General features: G+C 47.1%; 1 protein-coding gene across 5 annotated transcripts in view; it reads left to right on the forward strand.

Moving 5' to 3' along the window:
• CLCN3 (chloride voltage-gated channel 3) overlaps positions 1-19506 on the forward strand; it is a 226538-nt gene that overhangs the window by 180831 nt on the left and 26201 nt on the right. For all 5 annotated transcript variants that reach the window (XM_063920625.1, XM_063920627.1, XM_063920626.1 and 2 more), the window contains one exon: positions 6430-6616. In XM_063920625.1, coding sequence (XP_063776695.1) covers positions 6430-6616 — 187 coding nt within the window. The remainder of the gene's footprint in view (positions 1-6429; positions 6617-19506) is intronic.

The raw sequence follows: 19506 nt of genomic DNA on the forward strand, positions 1-19506 counted from the left end.
ATGTAATCTTTATTGTTTTACATATATCTCTGTGTGTTCCCTGTCAGTTATACCCACTATAGCTTTTCAGTATGTCGACATGCGTGAGTGCTCTGTCACAAACAGCTGTGGGGTTCGCTGTCGGCATCACCGACGCCTGTTGATACGTGATTAGGTAACTGTAGTATCAGCAAGTCGGTAGTTGTATGCTTGGTAAAAGTAAACACTGTATAGGAGTCACAGTAGTATGTGGGTGGTCCTGTTGGCACCATCTGTTCTTACTGGGTGTAAATTAACATGCTGTAACTGCCTTATACCTGTATATATATGTATGTGTATAGGTATGGTACGGTTCCATGGGCCTGTAGCTCGAGCACAGACATGGTAGTATAGGTGGGGGAGTTTTATTAAAATTATATATGTATACTTCCCTTGAATCCCTCGGGGTCGAAAATATGTTTTTGCCTGGTTACTACTCCCTGCCGTCGACGAATACTAGGAGTTCTGTCGACCATAAGGTTTCCTGTTTGATCCACAACTGGGGCTTTCAGTACATGGTCATACACATTCAGAACACATTAATGTCAATGCGGACCCTAGGGTTCCGGACAATCCACTTGTGTGTGTGTGTATATATATATGTATATATTAAAGTCCACACTCCAGACTTGATAAAGTCAACGATGGGGTGCTCCACAAAGGCCCATAGTTCAGTATATAGAAATTTGGGTATGCAGGCACTCACCAGTAGATTCCAACAGGTATTTATTAATAACTCACAGAGACATAAAGACGGTGTGTCGACGTATCGGTCATCACGTGACCTTCTTCAGGACATCATACAGGGACATCAGGAAGACAACTGTCCAGTGCATCACCATTCACCATATGTCACACAGGCTTCCCTTAAATAGCAAAGGCAGGCCCAAGCCACACCCAACCAGTAATTGCCACAGGAAGTGCCTCAAAAAAGGCACTAATTCCTACACACAAACAACTATCTTAACAAGGACCTAAACCTTATATGGGCAATAGTGCTATGATGTGGCTCAAATCCTAATACCTCTACCTAGAACGTCACAAATGACTCAAAAACAAACAAAACACGGCCGCGGCCGGAAGTACCAGTGGAACGCATGGTACTTCCGGCCGCGGCCGTGTTTTGTTTGTTTTTGAGTCATTTGTGACGTTCTAGGTAGAGGTATTAGGCTCTGTTTGTCTGGTATCCTCCCAACCTGATTGGGGCGCTTGCGTCTATGCAGTCTGTTACATGCTGGTTCTGTGATACGATTCCGCGTGCTCGTTCTACGGCTGGATTGCCGTTACCGACGTTGGTGGAGACCCATTCTACTAGGAAGATGGGCTATTCTTGGGCGGATGGCCGAGGAGTTTCGGCGGTTTAACTTTGCCGAGCGGCTACTTGGTCGGGTTCAAACACTTTTTGCTAAGCTCTACAAGTTTGATACCCTGCGTGATGGGGACCTCATGTTTGCTCAATCGGTGCTGCAGAGTCGTCCGCACTCTCCCGCCCGGTCTGGAGCTTTGGTATAAAGCCCATGGTCCTTTTGGAGTCCCCAGCATCCTCTAGGACGTAGGAGAAAATAGGATTTTAATACCTACCGGTAAATCCTTTTCTCTCAGTCCGTAGAGGATGCTGGGCGCCCGTCCCAGTGCGTACTGTATCTGCAGTTATTGGTTATGGTTACACTTTTGTGGTGTTTCTTTTCAGTCAGGCTGTTGCTGACGTGATTCATGTCTTGGCATGTGGTTTTCTATGATTGGTTGTGTTGACACACAGGTTGTGTTACATATTCTCTCAGCATGTGGCTGTGTATTGTTCATGCTGTGGGCTGGTATTCTTTTGACTGCCACGTTCTGCGGTATGTTCGTGGTGTGAACTGGTATAACACTCGCCGTGTTTACACATTAAATTCTTTCCTCGAAATGTCCGTCTCCCTGGGCACAGTTTTATAACTGAGGTCTGGAGGAGGGGCATAGAGGGAGGAGCCAGTGCACACCCATTCAAAGTCTTATAGTGTGCCCATGTCTCCTGCGGATCCCGTCTATACCCCATGGTCCTTTTGGAGTCCCCAGCATCCTCTACGGACTAAGAGAAAAGGATTTGCCGGTAGGAATTAAAATCCTAATATATATATATATATATATATATATATATATATATACATTTTATTTATTTATTTTTTTATGCTACATATAAATGTTAAAGAATATATGTATCTAAAATATCTTGGTATTGGTTTTACGTTTTCGTGGTAGAACCTTTACAGTGCTAAGAAGGTTCCCATACATTTTGGTTTGCTGGCTGATCCAGCCATACATGTATATAATGGGCACTCAGCAGTTATCATGTGACCCACTACGCCTAACACTAGACATCAGCTTTGCAACGTGTATCACTTTGGGCTGTTAGCGCTTTGGTTCCATCCTTGATGGAATTACCTGTAATGAGACTTTTTATTACCTTAATTACTTATTGACTTTTTATTACCTTAATTACTTATTGATTAGCATGAGCATGTTGCCCTTCTGCTCAGATGTTGTAGTGTTGGAGATATTGCCTGTATTTCACAATGTGCATTTGTAATGGGCTCAGACACGGCTTTGTGGAAATGCCCAGGAAGCTCTGTTAATCCAGCGTGATAAGCGCATAAAGCAATCTCCAGTCTCTGGTGTCCTTTCCAATTTTTTTTTTTTTTTTAAGTTAAATGGAGCATGACTTAGTGCTGTTGTTTGCTTATTGCAATAGTGGGAAACGTTCTAGATTTTGAACAAATTATTTTTTATTTATTTTGCATTTAACTCCTACTAATATTCATGTAGTGTATTGGTGGTGATCAGTTTGCAGTACATTTAGCGTGAGTCATCAGACATTAGCAGTAGCTCTGAGCAATCCCATTAGCCGCTGTCATTGTCTGTTACAGCCACCTATTCCAGCAGCAGTCTCCTGTGACAAGAGAGGCTAATGTTCTCACCAGTAGTAATAATGCCATCCGCTGTAATAGTGCCAGTAATGTCACCAATACTGCCCTCACTATGGCTGCTTCCTGCTGTTCTCTGTACAGCTGATTGTGCCCCCAATAGTAGTGCTGCATGTGTAGCACGTCACGGGAAATGACTTGTATGAGACTAGAGGCCAATCAGAAGTACGTGAGAGGTGTACTGATACAGCCATTCATTGCCTGTCACTACACCCACAAACCCCTCCGGAAGTGATCCAGCGCGCCATGATGCGGCGGGTGGGGGTGGGGTTTAAATGTACAACAAGGTCACAAATAAAACTGCGTGGCCACTATATTAGATATTTAAAGAGCCGTTGCCACATACAATGCACATGCCCACAAGATGGGCACTGGGGACTTTCCTGAATGTAGAACGGGTATTTTTGGACATACCTTACCACAAGTGCGAGATTGTACCTTCAGGCTAAAGGAATGTCACACAGTTTATTTGTATCTGCCCTTCTGCTGTTTATGGATCCAGCTTTGTGTTGATGCAGTATGTGTTTTGAGGGGACATTACATTAGGAGGGCTATGTCCCACTTGATGGAAATGTGTTGGCAATGAAAAGCCTCATTACCCAGCACATGTATAGTAGGAGCATTCAGTGCATATGCCTGTACAGCTTCTCTAATGTTACAGGCTGAAATCTCCGCCCCTTGCTGACAGTGAGCACAGTTCTATTGATTTATAATATGTGTGTGTGAGCTTTGCCCAGCAGTCCAGGGCATCTGCCACACACTCATATAGTCAGCTGTGATCAGATCATTCGTGATAATGTGCCTGCATATTGCTCTGCAGAACAGTGTCAGCATAGTGGGAAATGACGAATCATTGACTCGGAAATAGAGAACCTTTGTAGGCAACTACAGCTCTTTCTTATTCTAGCTATAAAATGTATATCTATAAAAATAGATGAGAATAATACCATTTTACAACCTGTACCCAACCATTACTGTAAAGCTGACTGATCATGCACAGAAGTGGCTGAATTGGATTAATATTCAATTTGCCCCAGGTCTGTGCTGCAATATCTGTCCATTTGCTTCATATTACCGCACATGTTGTCACCTTAAATGGGTATGAGTCGTTGGGTCGGCCACACTTAGGTCGACAGTCATTAGGTCGACATGGAGTAGGTTGACAGGGTTGCTAGGTCGACATGGTTTATAGGTTGACATGCGGGTTGTTTGTTTTTTTCATTTTTTTGGTGTTGTTTTCTTCGTAGAGTGACTGGGAACCCCAATTAGTGCACGTGTCCCCTCGCAGGTGCCTCGCTCTGCTGTCGCTGCACTTGGCACAGGTTACCGTTCCCAATTGTAGTCCATGTGGATCGTAAAGTATGAAAAAATTTCCATTTTTTTTTAAAAACTGATGACCTTTTTTCATGTCGACCTATAGACCATGTTGACCTAGCAACCCTGTCGACCTAGTGAACGTGTGCAAGGAAAGCAAGTGGGCTAGCACGTCTCCTTTTCATGATACATAATCAAAACCTCCCATTATAAGTAGATCAAGTTCTGTGACATTATTCTTCCAATTAATTTTATCATTTTGGCGCCATAGTTTAGTAGCGGTGTTTCATTTACAGTGTAGGGTTCATGTTTTGTTTTTTGTTTGTTTTTATAAATGAACCTGGAAAATTAAAAAAACTAAATTAAATACGCTATGTAACAAAAGTTTTGTCCTTGGGTAGTAAGTACTTTTTCTTAAATGCTTAATAGGGATATTCAATGCATGTCGGATCCTCTCTGACGGAGAGGATCCGGCAGTGCAGTATTCAATTAGCGGGCAATTCCGACAGGTATTGCCCGTTTCCGACAATGCTGATCCAGCTTTTTTTAAAGTTGGATCAGCATTATCGAAACCGGGCCAAAATCTTGTCGGAATTGTACGCTAATCCGACAAAACGCGTGGGTCCACGACTAATCCGCCGATCCACGTGTTTTTCGACAGGTCGGAAAAACAGCAGTACCATTGAATAGGTCGAATCATGATTCAACCTAAAAAAGTTGGAAACTGCCGTCTTTCTGACTAGACGTCCGTTCCGACTTCAAAAGTACAGAAAATGGTATTTATTCCCCTCAACTTTGTTTTTGTGACCAGGACATTTTATACTTTGAAATTTTCCTATTTGAGATGAGAAAATGTGAATTTGCATGGTCTTTCTCACAAATGGGTAAATGTATTATAGCAGCACTTGTAACACTTCCTGCTTTGCCTCATTACCAAGACAAAGCAGGAAGGGACATCGACAAGATGTATTAACACCTTGTCTGCCTCCAACGATGTTCCCTGAGCACACAGCTAACCACAAAAGAATTAGAAGTGAGTAACTTTTTGAGATTTACGATTATACAGCACATCACTTTCACGAATCAGCCACCAGGTGTAGTCTCCCATCATGTTCTCTTTATACTGTCTTTGGTAGAGGCATTTAAACTCCAGTATATCTTGGGGGAAGTGCATGCCTTTCTTCTCTGAGTTTGCTTCCATGTTCTCCTTGAATTTCTCATGATGATCATCAAGAATATGGACTTTGAGGGACATCCTGAATCCCATTGTGCCAAAGTTCTTCACCAAAGTCTCAACGAACTGCACATAGTATTTGTGCTTGTGATTGCCCAAGAAGCTCTGAACACTGTGATAAAGCTAGTCCAAGCAGCTTCCTCCTTCTGAGCGAGCATCTTTGGGAATTGCAGGATATTCCTAATCTGTGGTCCCACGAAAACAATGGCTTTGACCTTTGCCTCTTGATGCAGACAGCTTAGGAAAGAAGTCTTGCAGGTATTTGAAGGCTGCCTAATATTTAAAATGCTAACAAATAGTTTCAATTGGCCCAAACTTGATGTGTAGTGGAGGAATCTGCACCTTCCTGGATTTCGCCAGTGGCTTCCACTTAATGTTATTCGTCCCCACACAGACATCCAGTGTATATCCAACTCCCATTGGCTAACTGACAGTGAGTCTGGGGGTGGGTAGGTACAGCAGGGATGTGGCTGAATGCTTTGTCCTAGGGGCGGCTGGGATATACATCCATCTTATCCAAGGTGAGCTTACTGTTCCCATAGACTCTCATTAATATAAAGCAGCATTTGGAGGTTAGGTCAGTGTTATTAGGCTTCCTCTGGCAGAGTTGGACTGCTCTGCAGACCCCACATTGCAACCACACTGAAGTGTCAGAAATGTCATGGAAAATAAGAACATTTCAATATCTCTGTCCAGGTCACAAAAGCATAGTTTGTGCAGGATAACTGGCATTTTCTATACTCTTCGGCATAGACAATTAGGAAATAACACTTCAAACACAAGGACAAACAATAATGTAAGGTTTACTGCACAGTGCTGCATTGTCTTTCTCTTGTTCTCCACTGCCTTGTAGTACTATACACCAAGAGACCACATTTATTTATTGTTGTCCTTTGATTGCAGGTTCCTTCTGGCTTGTTTATCCCAAGCATGGCCATTGGCGCCATAGCAGGAAGGATTGTAGGCATTGCCGTGGAACAGTTGGCTTATTACCACCATGACTGGTTTATATTCAAGGAGTGGTGTGAAGTTGGTGCTGACTGCATCACGCCAGGACTATATGCCATGGTTGGTGCTGCAGCATGTTTAGGTAAGTGTGAGCTGACCGATTACTGCAATAGCATAATGCACTCTTCTAAGTTTTACTATAGAAAAGATTCTTGTATTTTAAAGAATATGAAAATGTAACCTTTGTATTCTAGAGACATGCACAGGCCTTCTATTGGAGTGTAGTATGGTATGCCGGCGGCCGGACTCCCGGCGACCAGCATACTGGCGCCGGGAGCCCGACCGCCGGCATACTGATAGCGTGGTGAGCGCAAATTAGCTCTTTGCGGGCTCGCTGTGGGCACGGTGGCGCGCTACACGCACCACGCTATTTATTCTCCCTCCAGGGGGTCCTGGAACCCCACAAGGGAGAAAATCTGTCGGTATGGCGACTGTCGGGATTCCGGCGCCGGTATACTGTGCGCCGGGATCCTGACAGTCGGCAACCTGAAGACCACCCCTTCGTTTGTATTTATATTCTACTTACTTAGGATCCCCTTACCGTTATATTTTTAGTTTAACTAGACATATCATCCTTAATTAAAGGGGTTTTGTTATCACAATCTCTCAGCCAGTGATTGGATGTCTGATCACACTCTTAGAGGACATCCAAAAATTGCTGGCTCCAGGTGGGCTGCCAACAGCTGATTTGATCTCAAAATGACAAATGCCCTGGTAGTCTCAATTAACCCTACTAGATCTTTATTTAACAATGCCCACCGTTTGTGTGTCCCCTATAAGTGTACTGTACGGGCGCTTCATGGTCACGGATTCACAATGTGAAAACAGTGGTGGTAACAGAGCATTATAGTGTGTATCTCAGCTGTAATAGCTGGGAAGCAGATGTAATGGATCACCGCAAATCATGGGACTTGCAGTGTGTGCTTACAGCACATGGTTACCTGGTGTGATGGCTGCAGGATACAGGATAGCAGCTGTATCCTGCTGTCACAAAGCACCATTGGTTGTAGTGTTAAGGCCCGTACAAACTGGTCGATATATCGGCCGTTCTCTTGAACGGCCGATATATCGCGGGACCGTCGGCCAGTGTGTACGGCCGATACGTCTGTGAACTCCGTCGTTCACAGACGTATCGCGTCGGCCGCGCAGCACAGCCGACGGCCAATATATCTACCGATATATTGGCGCGTCGCTGTGTGTGTACAGGGCGGTCGGCCGACCGCCCGTACACATGCTGCTGCGGCGGCCGGCGGTGATTGACAGCTGAACTAGGCGGGCGTGTGTACACGCCCGCCCAGTTCATGACGTCAGTCCCCGACGGATCAAGCAGTGTGTATGCTGAACACACTGCTCGATCCATCCATAGATATATCTGCAGATCAATTGATCTGCAGATATATCTATCAGTGTGTACCCACCTTAAGAGTGTCTCGCGGAGTGTTTGGCAGTGTTTTCAGTTAGATGTATCCTGTGTGAAAAAATAAATAAAATATAAATAAATAATGACCATGATTTCTAATTACAAATATATGGGTATCTGAGCAAATATGGTGCGGAAATGCAAAGGCTTTTTCTCTAAGTAGGTTTATTTTTTTTCAACATGTAAAGTGTTAACCCATGTACTGAAAGCTGTTTCTCTGCGTGACCGATGCCCTGCATCAGGGGAGGCTTCCACTGAGGGGAAGTACGTGTTTCTGTGAATTAGTTTTGCTTTTATTGCATTTTTACTGGGATACAACACAAAACCTTTGCATCAGCTATCAACCTATTACCTATATTCTATATCTTTATGCTGCTGTTCAGAGTCCTGCAGATCTATGACTAGAAAAAGATAGTTTTATTCTGTTAATGTTAGGTTACATTACTGCGAGTGGTCTTTCTGGGATGTTTATTTTAGATTTAAGATTTTGTGTAGTGTTTACATTCATTTAGAGTTTCAGTATATGAATTAAAGTGGGGTCACGTAACATAAAGGCCCAAATGTAAGAGCCTGTGATTTGCAGGCACCGGCGCGATTTCAACAATCTAGCCACTCGTTTTAAGCGACGGTTATTTGCTTTACAGTAAAACCAACCTGGTTTTGCCATAAAACTAATTACCACTACAAATGTAGCAGCTACTGTATATCTCCGGAATCATGCCAGTGCTCACATATGATCCAGTTTTTTTTTATTGTAGATGTTGGGTGTTTTAGACTAATATTAATTGACTCTCATGGTACTTAGTATTAACCACTTAAATTACTATTTTTTATTAATTTTTTTTTGCAAAGAAAAGCGGTCAGACGTGTCTTTTGAAACATTTTTAAAATGAAAAACAGTATTTTTAATAACATATATAAATGTTTTATTTAATGAAATATATATACCCAGGGGGTGTTTTAGCCACCATCCATCACTCCGTGTCCGTACTGTAGGTCCCCATTGTGAAATTACTCCCCCTCTCAGAAATAGCTCCCCAGTGGCGACAGATCCCTAGTGTTCTCTACCCCCTCCCCTCTAGCGGTAATAGATCCCAGCGGCAGATCCCCCTCAGTGTCAGTGACTAGCAGGGACTATTCCCACTCGTGGGTGTCCACGACACCCATAGAGTGCTCGCCACCGAGCCCGCAAGGGGCTTCGTTGCGCTCACCCCCGCCAGCATTATAATCCCTGGGATGCCGGCTTCGGTATGGTGACTGGCGGGTTCCCAAGCGCCGGTCACCCATACCCAACCCATTTAAAAGACTGGAGTTGGGCAGCACTGGGTTACAGAGATAATAAGTTGGGCCACACGAGGTTCTGGATGTAGTTTATGATGTTAAACCACTGTTAGTATTATTTCTATTTCTGGTGTCTTCTAGATGTTACGGAAGAAGGCTATTTATAGGTTACAGATCAACTGCATGAACTTTAAGCTTGCAGGTGCCAGAGATAAAGGGAGTGATCTGGGAAAGTTAAATATTCCTTCTGTAGATATGTTCCACATGCATTCTCATGAAATCTCTGGCATAGGTGCTTGTGAATGAACAAGGGCTGACCATATTAAGAAAAGCTTTTCATTTTAATCTATCCGGTAATCCTCTCAACTGAATAGTTATTATTCATCATTGTTAATAAAAGGGCCTGTGTGTTACACAGCAGGGACGTCTGAGCCTCAGATTGTATATAGGATCTGTCTGTAAATGCTGGCTAGTTGTAAAGAAAATTGTATCCGGTATTTGTCTAACGTCCTAGTGGATGCTGGGAACTCCGTAAGGACCATGGGGAATAGCGGGCTCCGAAGGAGGCTGGGCACTCTAGAAAGATCTTAGACTACCTGGTGTGCACTGGCTCCTCCCACTATGACCCTCCTCCAAGCCTCAGTTAGATTTCGTGCCCGGCCGAGGTTGGATGCACACTAGGGGCTCTCCTGAGCTCTTAGAAAGTTATAGTCTTAGAATTTGTTTTTTTCAGTGAGACCTGCTGGCAACAGGCTCACTGCAGCGAGGGACTAAGGGGAGAAGAAGCGAACTCGCCTGCTTGCAGCCGGATTGGGCTTCTTAGGCTACTGGACACCATTAGCTCCAGAGGGATCGACCGCAGGCCCAGCCTTGATGTTCGGTCCCGGAGCCGCGCCGCCGTCCCCCTTACAGAGCCAGAAGCAGGAAGATGGTCCGGAAAATCGGCGGCATGAAGACATCCTGTCTTCACCAAGGTAGCGCACAGCACTGCAGCTGTGCGCCATTGCTCCTCATACACACTTCACACTCCGGTCACTGAGGGTGCAGGGCGCTGGGGGGGGGCGCCCTGAGGCAGCAATAAAAACACCTTGGCTGGCTAAAATACCTCAATATATAGCCCCTGGGGCTATATATGAGGTAAATACCCCTGCCAGAATCCCAAAAAAAGCGGGAGAATAGGCCGCGAAAAAGGGGCGGAGCCTATCTCCTCAGCACACTGGCGCCATTTTTCCCTCACAGCTCGGCTGGAAGGAAGCTCCCTGGCTCTTCCCTGCATTTCTACAGTACAGTAAGAGGGAAAAGAGAGGGGGGGCACTAAAATTGGCACTGTATACAGTATAAGCAGCTATTAGGGACATAACTCAGTTAGTCCCTGTATATATATAGCGCTCTGGTGTGTGCTGGCATACTCTTACTCTGTCCCCCCAAAGGGCTTTTGTGGGTCCTGTCCTCTATTTGAGCATTCCCTGTGTGTGTGGAGTGTGTCGGTACGGCTGTGTCGACATGTTTGAGGAGGATAATGATGTGGAGGGGGAGCAGATGCCTTTAGCAGAGATGTCACCCCCTGGGGGTCAGACACCTGAGTGGATGGTATTATGGCAGGAAATGAGTGCACGTATAGACTCCTTACATAAAAAATTTGACGACATGCCGACTGTGGGACAGCCGAGTCTTCAGCTCGTGCCTGTCCAGGGGTCTCAAAAGTCATCAGGGGCTCTGAAACGCCCGTTATCTCAGGTGGCACAAGTAGATGTCGACACGGATACTGACGCCAGTGTCGACGACGATGAGTCAAATTTAATGCCCGTTAAGGCCATTCGCTGCATGATTGAGGCAATGAAAGAGGTGTTAAATATTTCTGATTTACATCCAGGTACCACAAAAAAGGGTATTATGTTTGGGGAGAAAAAACTACCTGTAGTTTTTCCCCCGTCAGATGAATTAAATGAAGTGTGTGAAGAAGCGTGGGCTTCCCCTGATAAGAAATTGGTGATTCCTAAGAAATTACTAATGGCGTTCCCTTTCCCGCCAGAGGATAGGTTACGTTGGGAAACACCCCCGAGGGTGGATAAAGCGCTCACACGTTTGTCAAAAAAGGTGGCACTACCGTCCCAGGATACGGCCGCCCTTAAGGAACCTGCTGATAGAAGGCAGGAGGCGATCCTGAAGTCTGTATATACACACTCAGGCATTATACTCAGACCAGCGATTGCGTCAGCTTGGATGTGCAGTTCTGCCGCTGCATGGTCAGATAACCTGTCAGAAAATATTGACACACTAGACAGAGACACGATCCTGTTAACAATTGAACATATCAAAGACTCAGTCTTATACATGAGAGATGCACAGAGGGAAATCTGCCGGCTGGCATCTAAAGTAAGTGCATTATCTATCTCTGCTAGGAGATGCTTATGGACTCGCCAGTGGACTGGAGATGCAGATTCCAAAAGGCACATGGAAGTTTTGCCTTATAAAGGGGAGGAATTATTTGGGGATGGTCTCTCCGACCTAGTTTCCACAGCAACGTCTGGGAAGTCAGCATTTTTACCCCATGTCCCCTCACAGCCTAAGAAGGCGCCATTTTATCAGGTTCAGTCCTTTCGGTCCCAGAAAAACAAGCGGGGAAAAGGAGGGTCTTTTCTGTCAAGAGGCAGAGGCAGGGGAAAAAGGCTGCAGCAAACAGCAGGTTCCCAGGAACAAAAGTCCTCCCCCGCTTCCTCTTCCAAGTCCGCCGCATGACGGTGGGGCTTCACAGGCGGAGCCAGGTACGGTGGGGGCCCGCCTCAGGAATTTCAGCGATCAGTGGGTTCGCTCACAGGTGGATCCCTGGATCCTTCAAATAGTATCTCAGGGATACAGGCTGGAATTCGAGGCGACTCCACCCCGCCGTTTCCTAAAATCCGCCTTGCCGATTGCTCCCTCAGACAGGGAGGCAGTGCTAGCGGCAATTCACAAGCTGTATTCCCAGCAGGTGATAATCAAGGTACCCCTACTTCAACAAGGCCGGGGTTACTATTCCACACTATTTGTGGTACCGAAACCGGACGGTTCGGTGAGACCCATTTTAAATTTGAAGTCCTTGAACACATACATAAAAAAATTCAAGTTCAAGATGGAATCGCTCAGGGCGGTTATTGCAAGCCTGGACGAGGGGGATTACATGGTATCCCTGGACATCAAGGATGCTTACCTGCATGTCCCCATTTACAATTCTCACCAGGAGTACCTCAGATTTGTGGTACAGGATTGCCATTACCAATTCCAGATGCTGCCGTTTGGACTCTCCACGGCACCGAGGGTATTTACCAAGGTTATGGCGGAAATGATGATACTCCTTCGAAAAAAGGGAGTTTTAATTATCCCATACTTGGACGATCTCCTAATAAAGGCACGATCCAAGGAACAGTTGTTAGTGGGAGTAGCACTATCTCAGGAAGTGCTGAGCCAGCACGGTTGGATTCTGAATATCCCAAAGTCACAGCTGGTCCCCACGACACGTCTAATGTTCCTGGGAATGATTCTGGACACGGCCCAGAAAAAAGTGTTTCTCCCGGAGGAGAAAGCCAGGGAGTTGTCTTCTCTAGTCAGAGACCTCCTAAAACCAAAACAGGTATCGGTGCATCACTGCACGCGGGTCCTGGGAAAGATGGTAGCTTCTTACGAAGCAATTCCATTCGGCAGGTTCCATGCCAGAATTTTTCAGTGGGACCTGTTGGACAAGTGGTCCGGATCGCATCTTCAGATGCATCGTTTAATAACCCTGTCTCCACGAACCAGGGTGTCTCTTCTGTGGTGGCTGCACAGTGCTCATCTTCTGGAGGGCCGCAGATTCGGCATACAGGACTGGGTCCTGGTAACCACGGATGCCAGCCTACGAGGCTGGGGGGCAGTCACAAAGGGAAGAAATTTCCAAGGACTATGGTCAAGTCAGGAGACTGCCCTTCACATAAATATTCTGGAACTAAGGGCCATTTACAATGCCCTAAGTCAAGCAAAATCCCTGCTCCTACACCAGCCGGTGCTGATCCAGTCAGACAACATCACGGCAGTCGCCCATGTGAATCGACAGGGCGGCACAAGAAGCAGGACGGCGATGGCAGAAGCCACAAAAATTCTCCGATGGGCGGAGAATCATGTACTAGCACTGTCAGCAGTGTTCATCCCGGGAGTGGACAACTGGGAAGCAGACTTTCTCAGCAGGCACGACCTCCACCCGGGAGAGTGGGGACTTCATCCAGAAGTCTTCCAAATGATTGTAAATCAATGGGGTCGTCCACAGGTGGACATGATGGCGTCCCGCCTAAACAAAAAACTAGAGAAGTATTGCGCCAGGTCAAGAGACCCTCAGGCGATAGCGGTGGACGCCCTAGTGACACCATGGGTGTACCGGTCAGTGTATGTGTTCCCTCCTCTACCTCTCATACCAAAGGTACTGAGAATAATAAGAAAGCGAGGAGTAAACACAATTCTCGTGGTTCCGGATTGGCCAAGAAGAGCGTGGTACCCGGAACTTCAAGAGATGATCTCAGAGGACCCTTGGTCCCTGCCGCTCAGACAGGACCTGCTACAGCAGGGCCCCTGTCTGTTCCAAGACTTACCGCGGCTGCGTTTGACGGCATGGCGGTTGAACGCCGGATCCTGAAGGAAAAGGGCATTCCGGAGGAAGTCATTCCTACGCTTATTAAAGCCAGGAAAGATGTTACGGCAAAGCATTATCACCGCATATGGCGGAAATATGTTGCATGGTGCGAGGCCAAAAAGGCCCCAACAGAGGAATTTCAACTGGGTCGATTTTTGCATTTCCTGCAAGCAGGAGTGAATATGGGCCTAAAACTAGGCTCCATTAAAGTACAGATCTCGGCTCTGTCGATTTTCTTTCAAAAAGAACTAGCTTCAGTACCTGAAGTTCAGACATTTGTGAAAGGAGTGCTGCATATTCAGCCCCCATTTGTGCCTCCTGTGGCACCTTGGGATCTCAACGTGATGTTGAATTTCTTGAAATCACATTGGTTTGAGCCACTAAAAACCGTGGATCTGAAATATCTCACGTGGAAAGTGGTCATGTTATTGGCCCTGGCTTAAGCCAGGCGAGTGTCAGAATTGGCGGCTTTATCATGTAAAAGCCCTTATCTGATTTTCCATATGGATAGGGCAGAATTGAGGACTCGTCCCCAGTTTCTCCCTAAGGTGGTGTCAGCGTTTCACCTGAACCAGCCTATTGTGGTGCCTGCGGCTACTAAGGATTTGGAGGACTCCAAGTTGCTAGACGTTGTCAGGGCCCTGAAAATATGTTTCCAGGACGGCTGGAGTCAGAAAATCTGACTCGCTGTTTATCCTATATGCACCCAACAAGCTGGGTGCTCCTGCTTCTAAGCAGACTATTGCTCATTGGATTTGTAGTACAATTAAGCTTGCACATACTGTGGCAGGCCTGCCACAGCCAAAATCTGTCAATGCCCATTCCACAAGGAAGGTGGGCTCATCTTGGGCGGCTGCCCGAGGGGTCTCGGCTTTACAACTTTGCCGAGCAGCTACTTGGTCAGGGGCAAACACGTTTGCAAAATTCTATAAATTTGATACTCTGGCTGAGGAGGACCTGGAGTTCTCTCATTCGGTGCTGCAGAGTCATCCGCAGTCTCCCGCCCGTTTGGGAGCTTTGGTATAATCCCCATGGTCCTTACGGAGTTCCCAGCATCCACTAGGACGTTAGAGAAAATAAGAATTTACTCACCGGTAATTCTATTTCTCGTAGTCCGTAGTGGATGCTGGGCGCCCATCCCAAGTGCGGTCTATCTGCAATACTTGTACATAGTTATTGTTAACTAAATCGGGTTATTGTTGAGCCATCTGTTGAGAGGCTCTATTGTTTCATACTGTTAACTGTGTTTCATATCACGAGTTGTTCGGTGTGATTGGTGTGGCTGGTATGAGTCTTACCCGGGATTCAAAATCCTTCCTTATTGTGTACGCTCGTCCGGGCACAGTACCTAACTGAGGCTTGGAGGAGGGTCATAGTGGGAGGAGCCAGTGCACACCAGGTAGTCTAAGATCTTTCTAGAGTGCCCAGCCTCCTTCGGAGCCCGCTATTCCCCATGGTCCTTACGGAGTTCCCAGCATCCACTACGGACTACGAGAAATAGAATTACCGGTCAGTAAATTCTTATTTTTCTCTAACGTCCTAGTGGATGCTGGGGACTCCGAAAGGACCATGGGGAATAGCGGCTCCGCAGGAGACTGGGCACAAAAGTAAAAAGCTTTAGGACTACCTGGTGTGCACTGGCTCCTCCCCCTATGACCCTCCTCCAAGCCTCAGTTAAGATTTTGTGCCCGAACGAGAAGGGTGCAATCTAGGTGGCTCTCCTGAGCTGCTTAGAGTAAAAGTTTAAATAGGTTTTTTTATTTTCAGTGAGACCTGCTGGCAACAGGCTCACTGCATCGAGGGACTAAGGGGAGAAGAAGCGAACTCACCTGCGTGCAGAGTGGATTGGGCTTCTTAGGCTACTGGACATTAGCTCCAGAGGGACGATCACAGGCCCAGCCATGGATGGGTCCCGGAGCCGCGCCGCCGTCCCCCTTACAGAGCCAGAAGACTGAAGAGGTCCGGAAAATCGGCGGCAGAAGACGTCCTGTCTTCACTAAGGTAGCGCACAGCACCGCAGCTGTGCGCCATTGCTCTCAGCACACTTCACACTCCGGTCACTGAGGGTGCAGGGCGCTGGGGGGGGGGGCGCCCTGAGACGCAATAAAAACACCTTTTTTGGCAAAAAATACATCACATATAGCTCCTGGGCTATATGGATGTATTTAACCCCTGCCTATTTTTACATAAAAAAGCGGGAGAAAGGCCGCCGAAAAAGGGGCGGAGCCTATCTCCTCGGCACACTGGCGCCATTTTTTCCTCACAGCTCCGTTGGAGGAAGGCTCCCTGACTCTCCCCTGCAGTCCTGCACTACAGAAGCAGGGTAAAACAAGAGAGGGGGGGCACTAAATTGGCATATAAATATATACAGCAGCTATATTAGGGAAAAACACTTATATAAGGTTATCCCTGTATATATATAGCGCTCTGGTGTGTGCTGGCAAACTCTCCCTCTGTCTCCCCAAAGGGCTAGTGGGGTCCTGTCCTCTATCAGAGCATTCCCTGTGTGTGTGCTGTGTGTCGGTACGTTGTGTCGACATGTATGAGGAGGAAAATGGTGTGGAGGCGGAGCAATTGCCTGTGTTAGTGATGTCACCCCCTAGGGAGTCGACACCTGACTGGATGGTCTTAGGGAAAGAATTACGTGATAGTGTCAGCACTTTACAAAAGACTGTTGACGACATGAGACAGCCGGCAAATCAGTTAATACCTGTACAGGCGTCTCAAACACCGTCAGGGGCTCTAAAGCGCCCGTTACCTCAGGTCGATACAGACACGGACACTGACTCCAGTGTCGACGGTGAGGAAACAAACGTATTTTCCAGTAGGGCCACACGTTACATGATCACGGCAATGAAGGAGGTTTTGAACATTTCTGATACTACAAGTACCACAAAAAAGGGTATTATGTGGGGTGTGAAAAAACTACCCGTAGTTTTTCCCGAATCAGATGAATTAAATGAGGTGTGTGATGAAGCGTGGGTTTCCCCCGATAAAAAACTGCTAATTTCTAAAAAGTTATTGGCATTATACCCTTTCCCGCCAGAGGTTAGGGCGCGTTGGGAAACACCCCCTAGCGTAGATAAGGCGCTCACACGCTTATCAAAACAAGTGGCGTTACCGTCCCCTGATACGGCCGCCCTCAAGGAACCAGCTGATAGGAAGCTGGAAAATATCCTTAAAAGTATATACACACATACTGATATTATACTGCGACCAGCAATCGCCTCAGCCTGGATGTGCAGTGCTGGGGTGGCTTGGTCGGATTCCCTGACTGAAAATATTGATACCCTGGACAGGGACAATATATTATTGACTATAGAGCATTTAAAGGATGCATTTCTATATATGCGAGATGCACAGAGGGATATTTGCACTCTGGCATCAAGAGTAAGTGCGATGTCCATTTCTGCCAGAAGAGGATTATGGACGCGACAGTGGTCAGGGGATGCGGATTCCAAACGGCATATGGAAGTATTGCCGTATAAAGGGGAGGAGTTATTTGGGGTCGGTCTATCGGACCTGGTGGCCACGGCAACGGCTGGAAAATCCACCTTTTTACCCCAAGTCACCTCGCAGCAGAAAAAGATACCGTCTTTTCAGGCTCAGTCCTTTCGTCCCCATAAGGGCAAGCGGGCAAAAGGCCACTCATATCTGCCCCGGGGCAGAGGAAGGGGAAAAAGACTGCAGCAGACAGCCTCTTCCCACGAACAGAAGCCCTCCCCCGCTTCTGCCAAGTCCTCAGCATGACGCTGGGGCCTTACAAGCGGACTCAGGCACGGTGGGGGCCCGTCTCAAGAATTTCAGCGCGCAGTGGGCTCACTCGCAAGTGGACCCCTGGATCCTGCAGGTAGTATCTCAGGGGTACAAATTGGAATTCGAGACGTCTCCCCCTCTCCGGTTCCTGAAGTCTGCTTTACCAACGTCTCCCCCCGACAGGGAGGCGGTATTGGAAGCCATTCACAAGCTGTATTCCCAGCAGGTGATAATCAAGGTACCCCTCCTACAACAGGGAAAGGGGTATTATTCCACGCTGTTTGTGGTACCGAAGCCGGACGGCTCAGTGAGACCCATTTTAAATCTGAAATCCTTGAACACTTACATAAAAAGGTTCAAGTTCAAGATGGAGTCACTCAGAGCAGTGATAGCGAACCTGGAAGAAGGGGACTATATGGTGTCTCTGGACATCAAGGATGCTTACCTCCATGTCCCAATTTGCCCTTCTCACCAAGGGTACCTCAGGTTTGTGGTACAGAACTGTCACTATCAGTTTCAGACGCTGCCGTTTGGATTGTCCACGGCACCCCGGGTCTTTACCAAGGTAATGGCCGAAATGATGATTCTTCTTCGAAGAAAAGGCGTCTTAATTATCCCTTACTTGGACGATCTCCTGATAAGGGCAAGGTCCAGAGAACAGTTAGAGGTCGGAGTAGCACTATCTCAAGTAGTACTACGACAGCACGGGTGGATTCTAAATATTCCAAAATCGCAGCTGATTCCGACGACACGTCTGCTGTTCCTAGGGATGATTCTGGACACAGTACAGAAAAAGGTGTTTCTCCCGGAGGAGAAGGCCAAGGAGTTATCCGACCTAGTCAGGAACCTCCTAAGACCAGGCCAAGTGTCAGTACATCAATGCACAAGGGTCCTGGGAAAGATGGTGGCTTCTTACGAAGCGATTCCATTCGGCAGATTCCACGCAAGAACTTTTCAGTGGGATCTGCTGGACAAATGGTCCGGATCGCATCTTCAAATGCATCAGCGGATAACCCTGTCTCCAAGGACAAGGGTGTCTCTCCTGTGGTGGTTACAGAGTGCTCATCTCCTAGAGGGCCGCAGATTCGGCATTCAGGATTGGGTCCTGGTGACCACGGATGCCAGCCTGAGAGGCTGGGGAGCAGTCACACAGGGAAGAAATTTCCAGGGCTTGTGGTCAAGCATGGAAACGTCACTTCACATAAATATCCTGGAACTAAGGGCCATTTACAATGCCCTAAGTCAGGCAAGACCTCTGCTTCAGGGTCAGCCGGTGTTGATCCAGTCGGACAACATCACGGCAGTCGCCCACGTAAACAGACAGGGCGGCACAAGAAGCAGGAGGGCAATGATGGAAGTGGCAAGGATTCTTCGCTGGGCGGAGAATCATGTGATAGCACTGTCAGCAGTGTTCATTCCGGGAGTGGACAACTGGGAAGCAGACTTCCTCAGCAGACACGATCTACACCCGGGGGAGTGGGGACTTCACCCAGAAGTCTTCCACATGATTGTGAACCGTTGGGGAAAAACCAAAGGTGGACATGATGGCGTCCCGCCTCAACAAAAAACTGGACAGATATTGCGCCAGGTCAAGGGACCCTCAGGCAATAGCTGTGGACGCTCTGGTAACACCGTGGGTGTACCAGTCAGTGTATGTGTTCCCTCCTCTTCCTCTCATACCAAAAGTACTGAGAATCATAAGAAGGAGAGGAGTAAAGACTATACTCGTGGCTCCGGATTGGCCAAGAAGGACTTGGTACCCGGAAATTCAAGAGATGCTCACGGAAGACCCGTGGCCTCTACCTCTAAGAAAGGACCTGCTCCAGCAGGGACAATGTCTGTTCCAAGACTTACCGCGGCTGCGTTTGACGGCATG

The sequence above is a fragment of the Pseudophryne corroboree genome, chromosome 1 (genome assembly GCF_028390025.1).
Source record: "Pseudophryne corroboree isolate aPseCor3 chromosome 1, aPseCor3.hap2, whole genome shotgun sequence".
NCBI classification, from domain to species: domain Eukaryota; kingdom Metazoa; phylum Chordata; class Amphibia; order Anura; family Myobatrachidae; genus Pseudophryne; species Pseudophryne corroboree.